Here is a 15,223-nt window from a genome sequence, read left to right as displayed (position 1 = left end):
CGTGCACTTGTCCAGAGGCTAGCTTAAGCTAGGATCTGGACACCGAATATCAACAATCTACCGATCCTGAACATAGCTAAAGTTGAAGGCCCGTTCGAGATTAACACTTCAATCATCAAGATGGTGCAGCATAACCCATTCTGTGGTAAGGAGGATGCCAATCTCCATTTGCAGTCCTTCATACAGATATGCAACACCTTCTAGTTGGATGGCGTCAATGACAATCAGCTACATGTAAGACTTTTTCTATACTTGTTGTTGGACAAGGAACTTCAATGGTTTTACACTCTGCAAGCATTAACGGTCGAGAATTGGGAGAGCCTGGTGCAAGCATTCATCTCCAAGTACTACTCACCAGGGAAGACGCAGATTCTTCACAATCGGATATCAAGCTTCGCCCAGTACACTACGGAGATGATCTCTGAGGCATTTGAGCGCTTCAACGACTATGTCCTCGCCTGTCCACATCATAAATATCCAAGAGGGGGCCTGGTTATGAAGTTCTATAGCAGGTTGACAGCAGCTTCACGTGCAATCATCGATGCATCCGCCAGGCGTTCCATTATTGACCTCACTCCCACTCAGGCTAATGCTTTTTTCAAGAAGGTTGCTAATAATGATGCATGGGCAACAATGGGAAACAGTTCACTCATTCCGTCTATGAGAAAGGAAAAAGATGTACTAGAAGTGAAGTGTAATGAAAACATGGATGCCAAGATTGACCTATTGATGAGAAGAATATAGAAACTAGAGATGAGAAGCCAGTTGTGCAGCTCAGAGGAGAATGCAAGCCTATAGAAAAAAAAGGGGAGAAAAAGAGAAAATAAAAGGAAGATGAAGAAGACTACAACACCAGAACAAGATGCTGGGAAGAGCCAAAACTTGCAGGTCCATCTATAGATGATAAACGAAGCGCTTTGCAGGAGGCAACCCGAATGTTGAGTCACGTAATAAGCTTTTGTTGAGACAACCCACGTTTCTTTGAGTGATTGAGTCTTAGAGTTTTGCTATGCTAGTCACTTGTTGATCTTATGGATAATTGGTCAAACACTTAGATGTATGATTCTTTGCTTGGTCGTTAACATTTCATGTTTCTTTTCAAACCTTTCAACCAAAGCAGTGACATAACCTATCCTATTAACATTTCATGTTTCTTTTCAAAACTTTCAACCAAAGCAGTGACATAACCTATCCTATTTTTGCTTCTTTTTATCACCCATGAAAAACCAGAACCAGAGGAGCTAAAACCCCTCGGACCGATCAACCTGCTCCCACATGAGCTAATTGGCTTGGCCTAGAGCCCCAACTTCAAGTAGAGCTTGTGTAGTATTTTTCATGATTTATATACACGTGCTAGGCTCATGAAAAAATAGGATGAAAATCTCTTTTGGTTAATGCTTATTGAAAATCCAATTTTTTAGTTATAGTTTTCTGAGCCTTTTATTTTTTTTGCTTTCAAAATTCTCTCTCTATTTTAGCCGAAACTAGGAACCGAATCCCATAAACCACACATGGTAAAACTTGAAGATTATTTATTCTGATTCAATAAACTAAGTATCTTTGATTTAACCTAAATTAATATGGTCAAGAATTCTTGATCTACATTGGTTTTTGAAAATGAAATTCACCTTTGATTTACATAATGGCTCGGTGATTGCATTGAGCAAGATTTTATTTTTTAAAGTCAGAGTTGAATTTTCATGTTGAGAACAATAAAACCACGACCAAACATTGACCATTTTTGACCCATGGCTTTTCCATTTTGCTTTGCTCTCTCGCATCGACAAGGAACCACGACATGCTATCTGTTTGTGCTCTCTGCAGGAACCATGAAAAAAATGTTAAGCAAAGGAAAGAGCATAAGCATATTGAAGATCATGCCATGAAAGTCCTCAATTGAAGGATTAGCACCTAACCACTCTTCTAGCATATTGAAGAATTGTCTTTAGCATCTGTGTCGAATGAAACGTTCATCATATTGAGCTTAATGCATCCCGGGTTGATGTGGAGCTGAGGAATGTGATGGCTCAATTAATTTCTTCTTCCAATAAAACCTAGCAACGATACGCACAGCACCCCAAGGAAGAACATTAAGAATCTTCTTAATGATGGACTCCATGGTCACACAGGAATCATGCTCTGCAGACGGTCAATTGCTAATCATAACACTGCCATTAGAATCCAAATAAGTAGTGTACGACATGATGTCCTAGATCGATTAGGCACAAACTGGGAATTGACCAAGTAGAAAAACGAGCATTACTCCCGGTTAGGAAATCTCATATATCTCGATTTAACCAACCGGAACTATTAATCGTGACTAAAAGTCCTCATCTTTACTCTCAGGTTTTTCACCCGGGACTAAAAACCTTCCTTTAGTCTCGGTTGGTATAAGGTTTTTCGCTATAAAAATATTCAAAATTTCTAAGAGGCCCCACACAAGTCACAAGTCATGCGATTTTTCATACGAAATATGCGCGTGCGTGGTGTGTGGGATTCGAACCCATGACCTAAAGCCTCGCGCGTAGCTTCCTTACCATCTCATATACACAGCACATCTAACTGAGTAGGAGATGCAATCATTTTTGTAGTAACTCGTGGGGGACCCTTTAGTCTAAAGGGTGCCCGGTTGGTATTACCGTTTACCCTTTAGTCCTGATTGGTGTTACCATCCGGGACTAAAGCTCTTGACCTCTTTAGTCCTTGCAAAAGTGAAGCAGGACGGCACATGGAACGGGCAACGTGGACTCATCGAGGATTTGCAGCATGAGGATGAACGGCCTTGGCAACGAGGGAGAGAGAGCCGCTGCAGACCTGCTATGCTGCCAGAGCACCAGAAGGAGCCGGTACTTGTTTGCCCTAGCAACTGCATCCAATAATTAGAATAGGCACATTGAAATCGACTTACCAAGGCGGCATGGTCAACCCGGACGATGACGGTGCGGGAGTCCTGGTCGACCGTGGTGGAGGCGTGGGTGTCATGGTTGAGCATCCATCAAGGTCGTGCTGCGAGCGTGGTGACAGGAAGCGTCGGATGGAGCGCAGTCGCAGCTGTCGTGCTTAGATCCAGCGAATTGTGTGTTGTCCTCTTCGTGGTCCTCTAGGTCGAGGATGAGGGCGAGCGCGAGGCACCAGACGTGGCGGCCGTTGGCATGGCAAGCGGAGATCTTGGTGTCCCTTATCTGAGAAGAGGTGGTGCGGTCGAGCTCTAGTGTTCCTCCGCTCCTCTCCTCGACCTCAGGTACGCAGTCAGCGGCGTTCGACATGTCGGAGAGGAGTCGCAGTCTTGCAGAGTTGATTGTGGTATGTGGAGCTGAGGAATCGGTGGGGCCGCAAGTTGGGGGGCTGGCGGGCGTGCTGCTTGCGAGAGGGGTATGCGCGTGTGTGGTGGGCCGCGCATCATTTTTACGAAGTGAGATGTCTGGGTGTAAAGATTGGTGTGGACAAATAAAAAGACATCTCAGTGGGGGTAGTTAATGGGGTGGATCTAGCAAAGAAAACTTTGGTGAATTAGTAGGGTAGATTCTCTCCAAAGCTTTACCCATAAATCAGCGGATTACAAGCCCTCAGGCAGTTCAGTGCTCAGTTACTTCTTTTCTTATTGAATTGAAAATTGACATATATAAACTGAAGAGCTACTACAGGGCAGGATGCCAGTTCTATAAATACAGATGGAAGTTCCAAGGCATATCCAACATATGGAGAATACTTAACTGTAATCGTATTCTTGAATTCATATATGGTACGAAAATGACGAGGTCAAGGAGTAGGGGATCCGGGTAACCGCTGCGGATTGTTGCTGGAGCTTGTGGATATCCTTGACGATGTCAAACACGGCTTCAGGTTGTGCTAGCTGCAGCGCATTACGGGAGAATCTCTGGAGGGCATCCGCATCTGTGCTGAACCACCGGGCAACCTGTCTTGAAGCCTCCCTTGGGTCCTTGGAGAACACACCAGCACCGTTGTCCACGACATAAGGCACATTTCCAACTTCCTGCACAAGAGCAAAAGTTAATGATTTGTAATGATTATGTACCAACAAAAATCGTTCTGTGGCACTCTATGGTCTTATAATAAACACAGAACCACAGAAACAGTCACTCTCAGGTGGCCTACATACCAAAGATGAATGTAACTAGTCAGACCACCAAATTTAAGAATACCTTTGCTTAGACTTAGTAAACCAAATTAGTGATACTTCATGGAATAGTGGAGGAGGTCTGAAAACCCGTCAGCTTCCTCTCATGGCAAGGTGCAGTGTGGTTCTTCCAGTGCAAGGTGTGGGTGTTGCCGGATTGTGTCAGTGGCCACGTGAAGGAGGCCAGATAGGCCGGGGCTGTCAACAATTGGGCAACTACCTCTCGTGATGATTTATCAGAGACTGGAGTCACCTTAACCTTGTCTTCAACTCATGGAATCGCTGACTCTTGCATGAATCTACGGGAGTACGGGCATTGTGCATATGCCTACTAGCAACTTCGTAACAAGGTCATTGTGGGACAACGAGAGTTTGTGGCCAATTGTAGTTGGGCAAGACTGGGTACCATGGTAGTATTGGCTCGGAACGAAGGGAGAGGCAACACCGAGGACCTTATTTTGGCGGTACTACCGGTTCCTTGACTTCGGGAGAAATCCCTAGGTCTGATTTTAGCTGCCTATACCTAGCAACAGTCTTGTTGAAGGTATTGTTTTAAGATAACGATCTTCATGGTCTATGTGTTACCATGGCATGTGGATGGAACTGAAGATCAAATTGTGTGTTGTATTAGTTGCCACATGATATATAAGACCACGCTGCTCTTCTACTAATTTAAATGTTATAAATAGATTGTGTGTATCCTAGCAGGTGCGGAGGCCCGGGCGTGGTCTTAGTATAATTATATCACCTTGATGTAACTTTTTAAGATTACTAAACTTTCTCTTATAAAAAATGCACATACCTGTCCGGGGATAAAGTCGTTCAGGATAATAGGAAGTCCCCTTATCAATGCCTCTGCAATTGTGCCTGGACCAGCCTTCCAATGCGAGGAATAAATCCATCAGTAGTAGCACTGACAGAAATAATCAGTTAAATAGCATTAGCATGAATGGCGCCAACAAACCTTTGTGATGATGCAATCGCAGGCCCCCATCCACTTTTCCATCTGTTTTTCGAACCCTCTTATCTGAAGGAAAACATCTTCACACATCAGCCAAAACCCAAGGCCAAACTGTAACTGCAAAGGTATCCATCTGAAATGCGCATCATAACAAGGCATCATCCTCTCTATTCGGCATATTCTTGTATGGTACCTTGACAGGGACCTTCCATCTCAGGGACTGCAGGGTGGACCGTAGCACCTGATTCCTGCCGCAAATGACCACAATCTGCCCCATCGGGCGCCTTCTCCGGTAATCGTAAAGCTCCTCGCCAAGCGCCCTCGCGGTCTCCTCCACCGGACCAATTCCCTCGCCGCCTCCCATCAGTAGAACTGCAGGCAGTTCAGGAGCCAACTCAAGTTCTTTCCTGATCTCATCCTGTGAACCAAGCAGAGGTAAGGCGGCATCACATGCAATGCAAGGAAGGACGTGCAGCTCAGAAAGTTAACCGAATTCGCTGCATGTACGCAGACCTTCTCGAGCACGGCACGGCAAAAGGAGGGCCTGATCGGCAGCCCGAAGACGCGGACTTGGGAGAGTTGGAGGCCTTGGATCAGGGCCCTGTTTGCCACCTCGGCGGAGGGGCAGTAGCACCTTGTCACGCCGTGGTGGAACCTGGACCACCCAGCATTCAGGTTTACACAACAAACTCCCCATTGGCCAATTCGTACTGAGCAGATGAGAAGCGCACGCAGCAGTTACCATGTCGGGTGGCAGGTGTTGAGGTCGGTGATGACGGTCACGAAGGGTACCTTGGGCTGCAAGCTCTGCCACTTGAGAACCCACAGCGGTATGTGCTGCATCAGCGGGTGCACGCTGATGATAATGTCCGGCTTATACTTCATGATCCCGGACACCACCTCGCTGAAACCAACCATTTGCATCAATCAGAACTTAGAACATAACTCGTCAACACTGATTCAGTTACCAAGCACATCATCAACACAACAACAGTGCTCAATATTTACGGATCAGGCAGTGTTGCTGCTGAGGAACTGACACATTGATACCGAGCAATGTAGTATGGGACTGTGGGGGGATCAATTCAAGTCGCGCGAGCGTACTTAGCGTAGAAGTAGGCGAGCGCGGCGAGGTACATGCCGTGCACCCATCGCGGAGAGGTGCCGTGGAAGGCCACCTTCCATAGGCGCACGTGGCGGATCATGAACTTGTACGATCGCTCCATGTCGTTCAGCGGCCAGCCGCCGTACTCCTTCCCCAAATCCCTCACAAACACCTGTGCCAATTGTCAAATTCAATTCAGCCAAAAGAAAAAATACACTGCAAAAATACTGAATAAACGGTTTGGAGCTCGATCGGTTTCTTGTTTTTGAACTTTTGAAAAGACGATTCCGAGGGGACGACGAGTAGGAGCGGCGGGCATTAGGCAGAACACCTGGTAGGCGTCGCCGAACTCGATGAGGAAGGCGTCGCGGAGGGCCTCAGCGGAGGCGCGGTGGCCGCCGCCTGTGTCGCTCATCAGGATGAGCACGTTCTTCGCCGCCTTACCGCCGGCGGAGACGCGGACGGCGTCGGCGGCTTCCTCGGAGAGCGCGGCGGCGAGGCCGTCGACGGGTAGGCCGCCACACCCGGCCGCGCCGTCGTAGAAGCCGCAGCGGAGGGGCTGGTATAGCTGGCGGCCGCCGCCGCCAAGCACGCCGCCCAGCATGGCGTCGCGTATGGAGCGCCGGGGAGTGGCGACCGAGATCACCTGGCGCGGGTTGCGGGGCCGTCTACGAGCTCTTTCTGGACCACTGGACGAAGCCTTGCAGGTGCGGGGAGTGGGCGGAGGAGGAACGAGAGAAGGTGGCGAGGCGAGGGGAGCTTTATTGCCGTGCCCAACAATGGATTCTTCTGTTTCACTTCACCTCATCATCTTCCTATTTATTTGTGATTTTCTGCCAACCGTCCTGGAATCAAACGCGTAATATTCCCTCCTAGATACCGGCATTATCCTCCCAAGACTATTGTGTGAACTGTGACTTAAGAGAAATATATTTGGTACTTCCATTTCATAAGCACAAAAAATGTTGTACATAACGATACATGAATTTTTAATTTGTTTTCCCTTTTCTAATGACCCTTTGTCACTACGCGTAAAAATTGTTTTACCCATCGAAAACCAGAACATGCCACTTCTACTACGCATTTCAACATTGATACTGTATCATGCATTATATTCTGAGCAGTTTCAAATTTCTTTCAAACACCACTAACAATCAAGAAGAAAGGTGATGAGTTCCTACAAACTACTACTTTCCTTATTGTTTCGAATTGTCTAGGGGGAGAGCATCCCTACCTGAAATGTATTGAACGATGTGGCACACCACATACCAACGACCTCAGTTTTTAGGGAAACGAGACCAAAACCCTACGGCTCTCAGTTAATTCAGGAAAATCGGGCTAAAACCACACTAGATTACCTAGCTATAGTAGGCCTCAACTAGCAACAAGTCCCAGCACATGGACGAAATTATGGCATAACCACGAATACGAAGAACACCACACCCAGCACAAGGGTAAAATTGGGGCATATCCACAGATTACAACACAACGGCCATGCACTAGAATGTGGCATGACAATGATCACAACATAGCGAGGATTATCCACGACGATGCCCCCGTCAAGGACACGACGGTAGAACGTCGTCATTGCCGGCCCAAGAACTGGACTAGGTTTTCACCCGGAGGTTCAACAATGAGAGTGCGGGAGGCACGTCGAAGATGCTTCTACGACACCCATGGGAGCCACCGTCAAAGCTTTTGCCACCATCGGCCACAGAACAAACGCTTTTGCTGCACATAGTCGATATCCATGGTACATTACCTTGCAATGCTTGAGCTCTCAGCAGCTCGCACGAGCAGCAAGGCACAACGTGGACAGCTAGCATGGTGGATGATCGCAGCCGCAAGGCCTCCATCGCCCTAGGTGGTAGCCGAACCACAACTCGCAGCCCCTGCACTGCTTCGTGTCGGCCTAAACCTCGTGTTGTAGCCACAGCCGAAGCGCCTAGGCTGGCAGCCAACGAAGGTCCAATGTGGGACAGCCCAACCCTATGGGGTTGGCGAGCCCCCCATCAGGGGGCTGTGGATCTGTCCGTGGAGAGGCTGGGCTGCGCCGGTAAGGTAGACCGTTAGTGCTTGATGTTGCTGCCACTGATTGACACATAGCTTGGTCAATCCACACCATCAGGGACTAGATCGAGCCATGGACACCCCTGAGACACGCCCGAGCAGATCCGTAAGGGAAATCACTCAAACAGGTAGGGGAACATTGGATCCGGGCAACCTAGTGCCGGATCTAGGCGCTGCCAACCGAAGGATGGCCGCCGCTGCCGGCTGCAACATCACCAGGAGAAAAAAGGGGGAGGGAGGAGGAGGCGCTAGTTGGTTAGTGAAGATGAGGACACCTGCCGCCACCCTAATCGCGGCCGAGCTCTGGTGGCGACGAGGAGGATGGCGGAGGTGGCGGTGCACGAGCACGGGTGGTGGTGCCGCCCGAGTTGCCCCTAGGGACGATGCAGGGGCCTCGGAGCGGTTAATCCACCGCTAACTAATTGTTACTACTTTCCTTATAAAAAACTATACTTTCTGGCAAGCCAACTTTGCTAATGCCCAATCAAAATGATTAAAAACCCTCTGATTTTCTGAAAATCAACCGCGCTCCACCGCAGCCGAAATCCTACCATGTCCTCCTCAGTCCTCACCCCCTCTCCTCTCTCCTCCCCGTACCGTCTCCCCACCCTGCACTCTCCTCCCCATGTCGCCACCATGGCCCACCCTCCCTGCTCACCTCCATTGCCACGTGGTGGCAGATCCGACCTCCCCGCATCGTGCCGTGGTCAGCCGGGAACGTGTCGCCCACGCCGCGTCCTGCCATCGCCTCCCCGCGTAGGCTTTCCTGATGGACCCGCGCTTCCACCTGTGCTGCTAGATGCTCTTCTCAGAGAGTTTCGCCAATTCCCGAGCCACCCCGCAAATGGTGGCCACGCCTGCTTCTTTGACCTCTCCGCCGCTGGCGATGGCGCCTTCCTTCGCGTCGCCCTCCCAGAGCTCAAGAACCACCGCATCCTCGACTCGATCACCTGACGTCTCCTCTCCTTCTGTAGCACGACGAGGACGCAGCTGTCTACCGCCTCATCCACCTCTTCATGCACGACGTCGCTGAGTTCCCAGACATTGATTGCCTCTCCAACCAGCTGCACAAACTGGAGTTCGAACTCAACGTTGACCCCTTGTACAATTTCACGAGCGGGCTGCAGAATACCTCATGCTTCCACGGTTACAGGTGGTTTCAGGTGACCAGTGCAGGTACAGGTGGTTTCATCAAACAAAAATAAAGGAGAGCTGCAGTATCAAATGAGGTATGGATCTAATTAATGTGACCAATAAAACAAAGTAGAGAATTACTTCTATGTTACTTAGTTCTTTTTATCCTTTGTAGAAAAATAATCAGTTTACTATTTACTCTAAAGTAGGACTAGAGTCATGTGTTCATTTTGATTAATTTTACTTCACATAAAAATGTCACATTATGCTCAGTTAGTGAATGCACTGTTCAGATTATGTTCTAAGATAATCATGTAGTTCGACTGTTCAGATTATGTTCTAAGATAATCATGTAGTTCGATTAAACCTTAATTTTGTGTTGCTTTCAATACTAAAAAGGAGATTCTATTATCTGTGAATACTTGCAAGAATGATATGACCCATTATGTCAAAAATTTATCCACTCTACATGCTAATGAAGAGCAACAAATAGTGGAACCTATTGCTGATTTACCTTTATCACAAGATGAATTATTTGCTATTCCTTGTGATAAAGAGGACTTGTGTGCTGATAATTTTTTTTACTCCTATGCCACAAGTAGCAAATAATTGTGATACTTTTGGTTTGGAACCATACAAATGTGCTGAAGATATGGTTTTTTATCCTATTACTTGTGCACAAGATAAACTGAATTTGCTATCTTCTTTAAATACTTTGGGTTATATTGAATTTGATATTCTCTATAATCTAAATTCTATAAAAGAGAAACTTAATTTTGATTCTAGTTTGCCAAGTTTTAATTATTGTTCGCTTCATGCAATTAACAAATATGACAACAACGAAGAATATTTGGTGCATAAAGTTTATATTTGCTCTAATATAAAATATCCTTTTGGGCTACAATACCATAATCAAATAGGGGATTGCACTAACATTAATAATGTCTTGCAAAGTTTTTCTAGTTTTTCCCATATGCAACAGGGTAAGCCCAAAGAAGGGGAGCATTGCTGGTTGTGACCGTGCAGCATAGCCGTCGCTCCGTGCTCCAACATCAAAGCAAGCACCTTAGAATGCCATTGGAGCAAGTCGAGGATGACTTGCAGCCAAGAAGGGAAGAATGATGAGGACATCACCTGCTTGGATACAATCAAATTAGTCACTTTTGATTCACAGATGAAAAAATTCTTTACCATGATTGTATTTGATACATTTGATGAATTGATGTTGCACCATTATGTGTGTTCATTGTCAATTTCAGAAATACATACGTGGATCAAAAATAGTGTTAAGCACACAGGAATGGCATGGAGGACCAAAGAAATAGATTGGGAGCCAAATCCAAGTATTCCCAACGTCCTCCACCAGGCCACCATGTCACATCTACTCCTTTTGTCAAGTAGCTTGGGATTTTTCAATAAGTTTTCAAAAACAAACCTTGCTTAGCTCCTCATTTGATTCTCTCAGATCGCTCAGTATGTATATATCCTCACCAAGGCATTTGACTTGCCTTTCTTCATCCTACTTCTAATGATGGCTATATGTGGAGCTCAAGGTAGGGTATGAAGAATAAGGCATACTTGTATCATATTTATTGCAAAGTGAAAAACTGGATCCAAGGAGAAAAATAAGTCATACAATTAGATCAAGATGTGCACGTGTATGGATATGGTGTATGGCGGATGGTAGATGAAATGGAAACTCCTTTTGTACGATCTCTCTCCCTTTGTAAATCCTTTTGAGAACATGGCTATCCTTCTTCTCTTTTTCTTTTTCTTGGACCTTCATGTGTCCAACTTTTTTTCTAATAGCCCATGTCTCTATTCGTAACAATAACGGGAGAGAAAGATGAACATATATAGTGGAGCATTTATTTTGCGAAATGGATGGATGGTACAATGCTAGCTTCTCACAGAAGCATAGCAAGGGGCAAATGATGTACATGTGGATCTTGATCATGAAAGCATAAAAAGAATACTCATATGGGTCACAACAATTTGACAAAGCTCAATGCAAAGACAAGCTGCATATGCATAAGGTTTTTCAAGATAACTCATCATATGGCTTTGGTAGGACTTTTGTATAAAGGAGGAGCTTGCAAAGGCTTTTTAAGTTTTCAAATAAATCTCCCAAGCACTTAACCTTCAAGAGTGAAGATCATATCATCAAACCATGTCACAAACATCAACTACTTAGATGGGCATGCTGTCCTAAAGATTTTTGTTCACAAGCATCAAGATGATAAGCATGGAATAAAATATATGCAAGCCAACCATAGGAAACATGTAGAGCAGGTGGAGCATGCTAATTCAAATTTAATTGGGTTTGATTTTAGTGAGTCAGATTTAAAATTCATTCAAACTCTTGAATCAGGGAGATCAGGGAGTTAGAGATACAAACCAATGTGGTGGACAAAGATGGGCTTGAGTGGGCCAACCCCTAGGTTGGCTGAAACATGGGTTCGGCCAAACCCTTGTGGGCTCGGCTCTGGTTCCCCTTTCGCCCGCTTGCTGGTGCAGCATGGTGTGCTATGTTCGTGGGTGTGTTGTGCATATTGTCAGCACTGGAGAGTCCGTGGCTCTCCCCCACACTTGTTTGTACCTATGTGCTTCTTCCAACAAAGATAAGCGAGTGATGCAAAGGACTTTACCGGGTTGGATACTCAGTGAGTCAAAACTTTATTGAATTCAAAATTTGAGGTGCTTACAAATCTGATTGGAAAATAAATGAAAGAAAAAAAATAACCTAACCAAAAGCACCTAAGGGAAAGATACTAGGGGCACGTCTATGGTGCGGCATCGTAAAGATCATTGTGCCTCGTGGTCTTGTACAAGTGCTTCATCTTAGCGCAAAGACCATGGCTGAGGGTTTGGAACTCATCCTTAAGTTCCTTCACTCCTAACTTGCTCTCTACTAACTTGTCGCTAAGCCTCCTATTTTCTAAGCGAAATTCAACGATCAAGGATGATAGCTGCTTAACCGTGGGAGCCTTTGGAGATTTCTCATCGCTACCCTGAAATTGGTCCCCCGACCTTCAGATTGGCGGCGATGAAAGGTGCCACCTGATCTTGCCACCACCCGTAGACGTCCCGAAGAACTCAGCAAGCTCCATTTCCTTAGGTGTAAGGGCCGGCTTGAGCCCCTTCCCGCACCCGCCATTCGGGGTTCGCACCCCCAAACACTTCAAAATGAGATGCTGGAGGGGGTGTCAATGGCGAGTAGGACGCTGATCCTATGCTGCTGCGTCCTTTCGTCTTCGATGGTCCAGGGAGGTCAATTTTGTGGAACGGCTGGATGTTTGCCGGCTTCTTTGGGTGAAGATCGCCCATCGTCGGACTTCTGTAGGGACTCAACGTGCACGCCTTCCGTTTCTGCATCTTCCTAAGTGAGGGTGAGCATGCAGTCGAGTGGGAGGATGAGGTCGTGCAGGCCTGGGTCGGCCGAACTGGGGGTTTGGCGCCTCTCGCGCCCTTGCTTCTCTGTAGGACGGTAGGATGGCCAGGGATTGAACATCAACCGCCCGGTCTTCCTCCATCGACAGATCACCGATGAGAATGATGGCATTCATTGGAGTGATCTCCCCATCAAGATTGGAGGTCGTGCCCAGCTTGATGAAGGGGACTAGAATTTTGCCAGACATGGTGGTAAGAAGGGATTGCTGGTGGAAGTGGATCTTGGTGGGTTGAATGGAGATGAGAGTGGAGTGAAGAGGAGAGAAGTACGATGAGTTTTTAAAGAACTCCTCTCCCCTGTCGTTCAAACCCAATGGGACGCCAAGGGACGAGTCATGTAACATTAGAAGAGCATCTGTGCGAAGGCTGGGAGGTAGTAGCACTTAGAGTGGTTTGGCTAAACCCATATGGGCTCGATTGGGCCTCCCGTTGCTCGTGTGCATGCGTGCAGCAGAGGGGAAAGTAATGAAATGGGGCCCAACCACTATATGTGCCAGGACTTTGGTAAAAACTAGGATAGAGTTAGGGCCAATGACATTAACCTTTGCTTAACTTTACTTTTATCTAAGCTGACTTATATAACTACCAAGATCATGATGGTGGACTTACCTTGATGACATACCTTAGTCACCGCGGGGTATGATTGCACCACGTGGCAACGTTGCGATGATCATGTCCATGTGCTTGCAGTGGTAATGTCTTTATCCTCTCGATGCCTTTGTTCCCTTGCTACTCTCCATCCTTGATGTACCTTTCGTAACCTAAAAGGTTAGCATTCCAAAATACCCGATGGATAAACTTCAAAAATTAGATCATTGAAAATCAAGGGAAGCTTACGACTCCTGGGCATCTTGTGGTGGTCCTATGCTAAACCATATGTACGTTCACCTTGCTTCATCATTTGGAATGGGTCAACAATGTCTTGGCTGTGATGTTAGTGCAAAAATAAAACTACGAGCTCTGCATAGATATTATGATAAAGCAAAACCATATACATCCATCCTAGAGGGCATCTATGAAGGGAAACCCTAAGATGATCATATAACTCGTAGTGCTTCAGCACAATAGACGATGGACCTCGGAGAAATCAAGGATGAGCATGATCTATGTGATGAATCAAGATGAGTCTTCATTCTCACAGAGTGGGTGCTTTGATCTCCGGAAAGGATAACTCAAGAACGTCCATGACCCCATAGTAAAAGAGGATGTGCAACTCTGTGGGCCAAAGGAATGATCCGAGCATGGGTAACGAGGGGAGTGAGTTTCTTTCAACTCATCCCCTCCTTAGGTAGAAACCTTCGTGTTTCATCAAAGATGAATGGAGTGGCAAAGAAATCAAACCTAAGCTTCCAATATAAGTTCATTTGATATGACACATGGATATAACTTCTATTGGGCATCAATCAAAATCAAGGATAAATGTAGGAGTTTGAGTCACATGATTTGATTGGCATCGATTGGTAATCGAGGATAAGGATGTAAGTTTGATTCACTCAATTCGTTCGATATGGCCCCTATGATCCCTTGACCTAAAAGAATGAGTCCTTCAAACTATGGTATGATGGTCAATGTCAGAATATATTCTTTAGTGTATACGAAACACCTTGCATGTTGCCTTAACACGGGAACATGATGGGCTTTCTACAGTACCTCTGTCGGTGTTTAAACCCTGCAACCTACCGAGGGGGGGTGCCCGAGGTAGTGTTTTGGTTAGTGGGGCTTGTTGAGATCAGCAACTCGAAGGTAAATGCAGACACACGATTTAGATAGGTTCGAGCTGCTAGATTGCGTAATATCCTACATCCTGTGTGTTGGTTGGATTGAATTGCTTTGGAGGGTGTCCCTGCCTCACCTTATATTGTTGTGGGCAAGGTTACATGTTGGTTGGTTGCAAGAATACTAGTCGGGTACGACCAGAGGAGTTCTACTCTTATTACAATCAGTACTTTCCTAATCCACGTCTAGTTTCTATCTTTCCATGTAGACTACACCATCCTGCACTATGGTCTCCATGTCAGATGCATCTCAGTGTTTAGCCTCATATTTAGGATTGTCCAAACCTTCTGATGGGCCAATAGATGTATGTAAGGCAAGCCCCCAAGTACTTTTTAGTCAAATGCAGCAATTCCGAATACTTTTGCAGACTTCACCGACTAGTTTTGGTGCTCTTCAAGTACTTCATCTGGTTGAATTGTCAAAGGTACCCAAAAACTGTTATGCAGCTAGAATGTTCTTAAGCCTCATTTAACTCAGTCTCATATCCTTTAACCTTGAATTTTATATGGAAGTGCGATGAAAGTCGCACTCCATATGGAGTAGCCCCCGAGCCTTAAGTTGAATCGAAGAATCAAGCTGAGGGTCAATC

The 15,223-nt window shown here is 46.1% G+C and overlaps 1 protein-coding gene and 1 non-coding gene across 4 annotated transcripts; both read right to left on the bottom strand.

Annotated features, from left to right (window-relative positions):
- Positions 1 to 370: 370 nt before the first annotated feature.
- Positions 371 to 476, bottom strand: LOC117862289 (small nucleolar RNA R71). Its single transcript, XR_004641944.1, has one exon. It is a non-coding gene; the product is annotated as a small nucleolar RNA R71 (small nucleolar RNA).
- Positions 477 to 3,574: 3,098 nt separating this feature from the next.
- On the bottom strand, positions 3,575 to 6,983 carry LOC117860076 (probable monogalactosyldiacylglycerol synthase 2, chloroplastic). Of its 3 annotated transcripts, none has more exons than XM_034743292.2 (8): positions 6,536 to 6,983; positions 6,204 to 6,376; positions 5,842 to 6,003; positions 5,613 to 5,754; positions 5,293 to 5,517; positions 5,103 to 5,165; positions 4,941 to 5,015; positions 3,575 to 3,994 (listed from the first exon to the last, which is right to left on the bottom strand). In XM_034743292.2, exons 1-8 carry the CDS (start codon positions 6,806 to 6,808, stop codon positions 3,734 to 3,736), a joined length of 1,374 nt encoding a protein of 457 aa, XP_034599183.1. In that variant the 5' UTR covers positions 6,809 to 6,983; the 3' UTR covers positions 3,575 to 3,733. The 3 variants fall into 3 exon arrangements, with proteins under 3 accessions (XP_034599183.1, XP_034599182.1, XP_034599181.1); XM_034743291.2 differs by having other exon boundaries at positions 5,103 to 5,216; positions 6,536 to 6,954; XM_034743290.2 differs by having other exon boundaries at positions 3,854 to 3,994; positions 4,941 to 5,005; positions 5,103 to 5,216; positions 6,536 to 6,960.
- Positions 6,984 to 15,223: the final 8,240 nt, after the last annotated feature.

The sequence above is a fragment of the Setaria viridis genome, chromosome 6 (assembly GCF_005286985.2).
Source record: "Setaria viridis chromosome 6, Setaria_viridis_v4.0, whole genome shotgun sequence".
In the NCBI taxonomy this organism is placed as follows: domain Eukaryota; kingdom Viridiplantae; phylum Streptophyta; class Magnoliopsida; order Poales; family Poaceae; genus Setaria; species Setaria viridis.
Note: the sequence above shows the minus strand (reverse complement) of the source record. Positions and strands in the feature narration are given on the sequence as shown.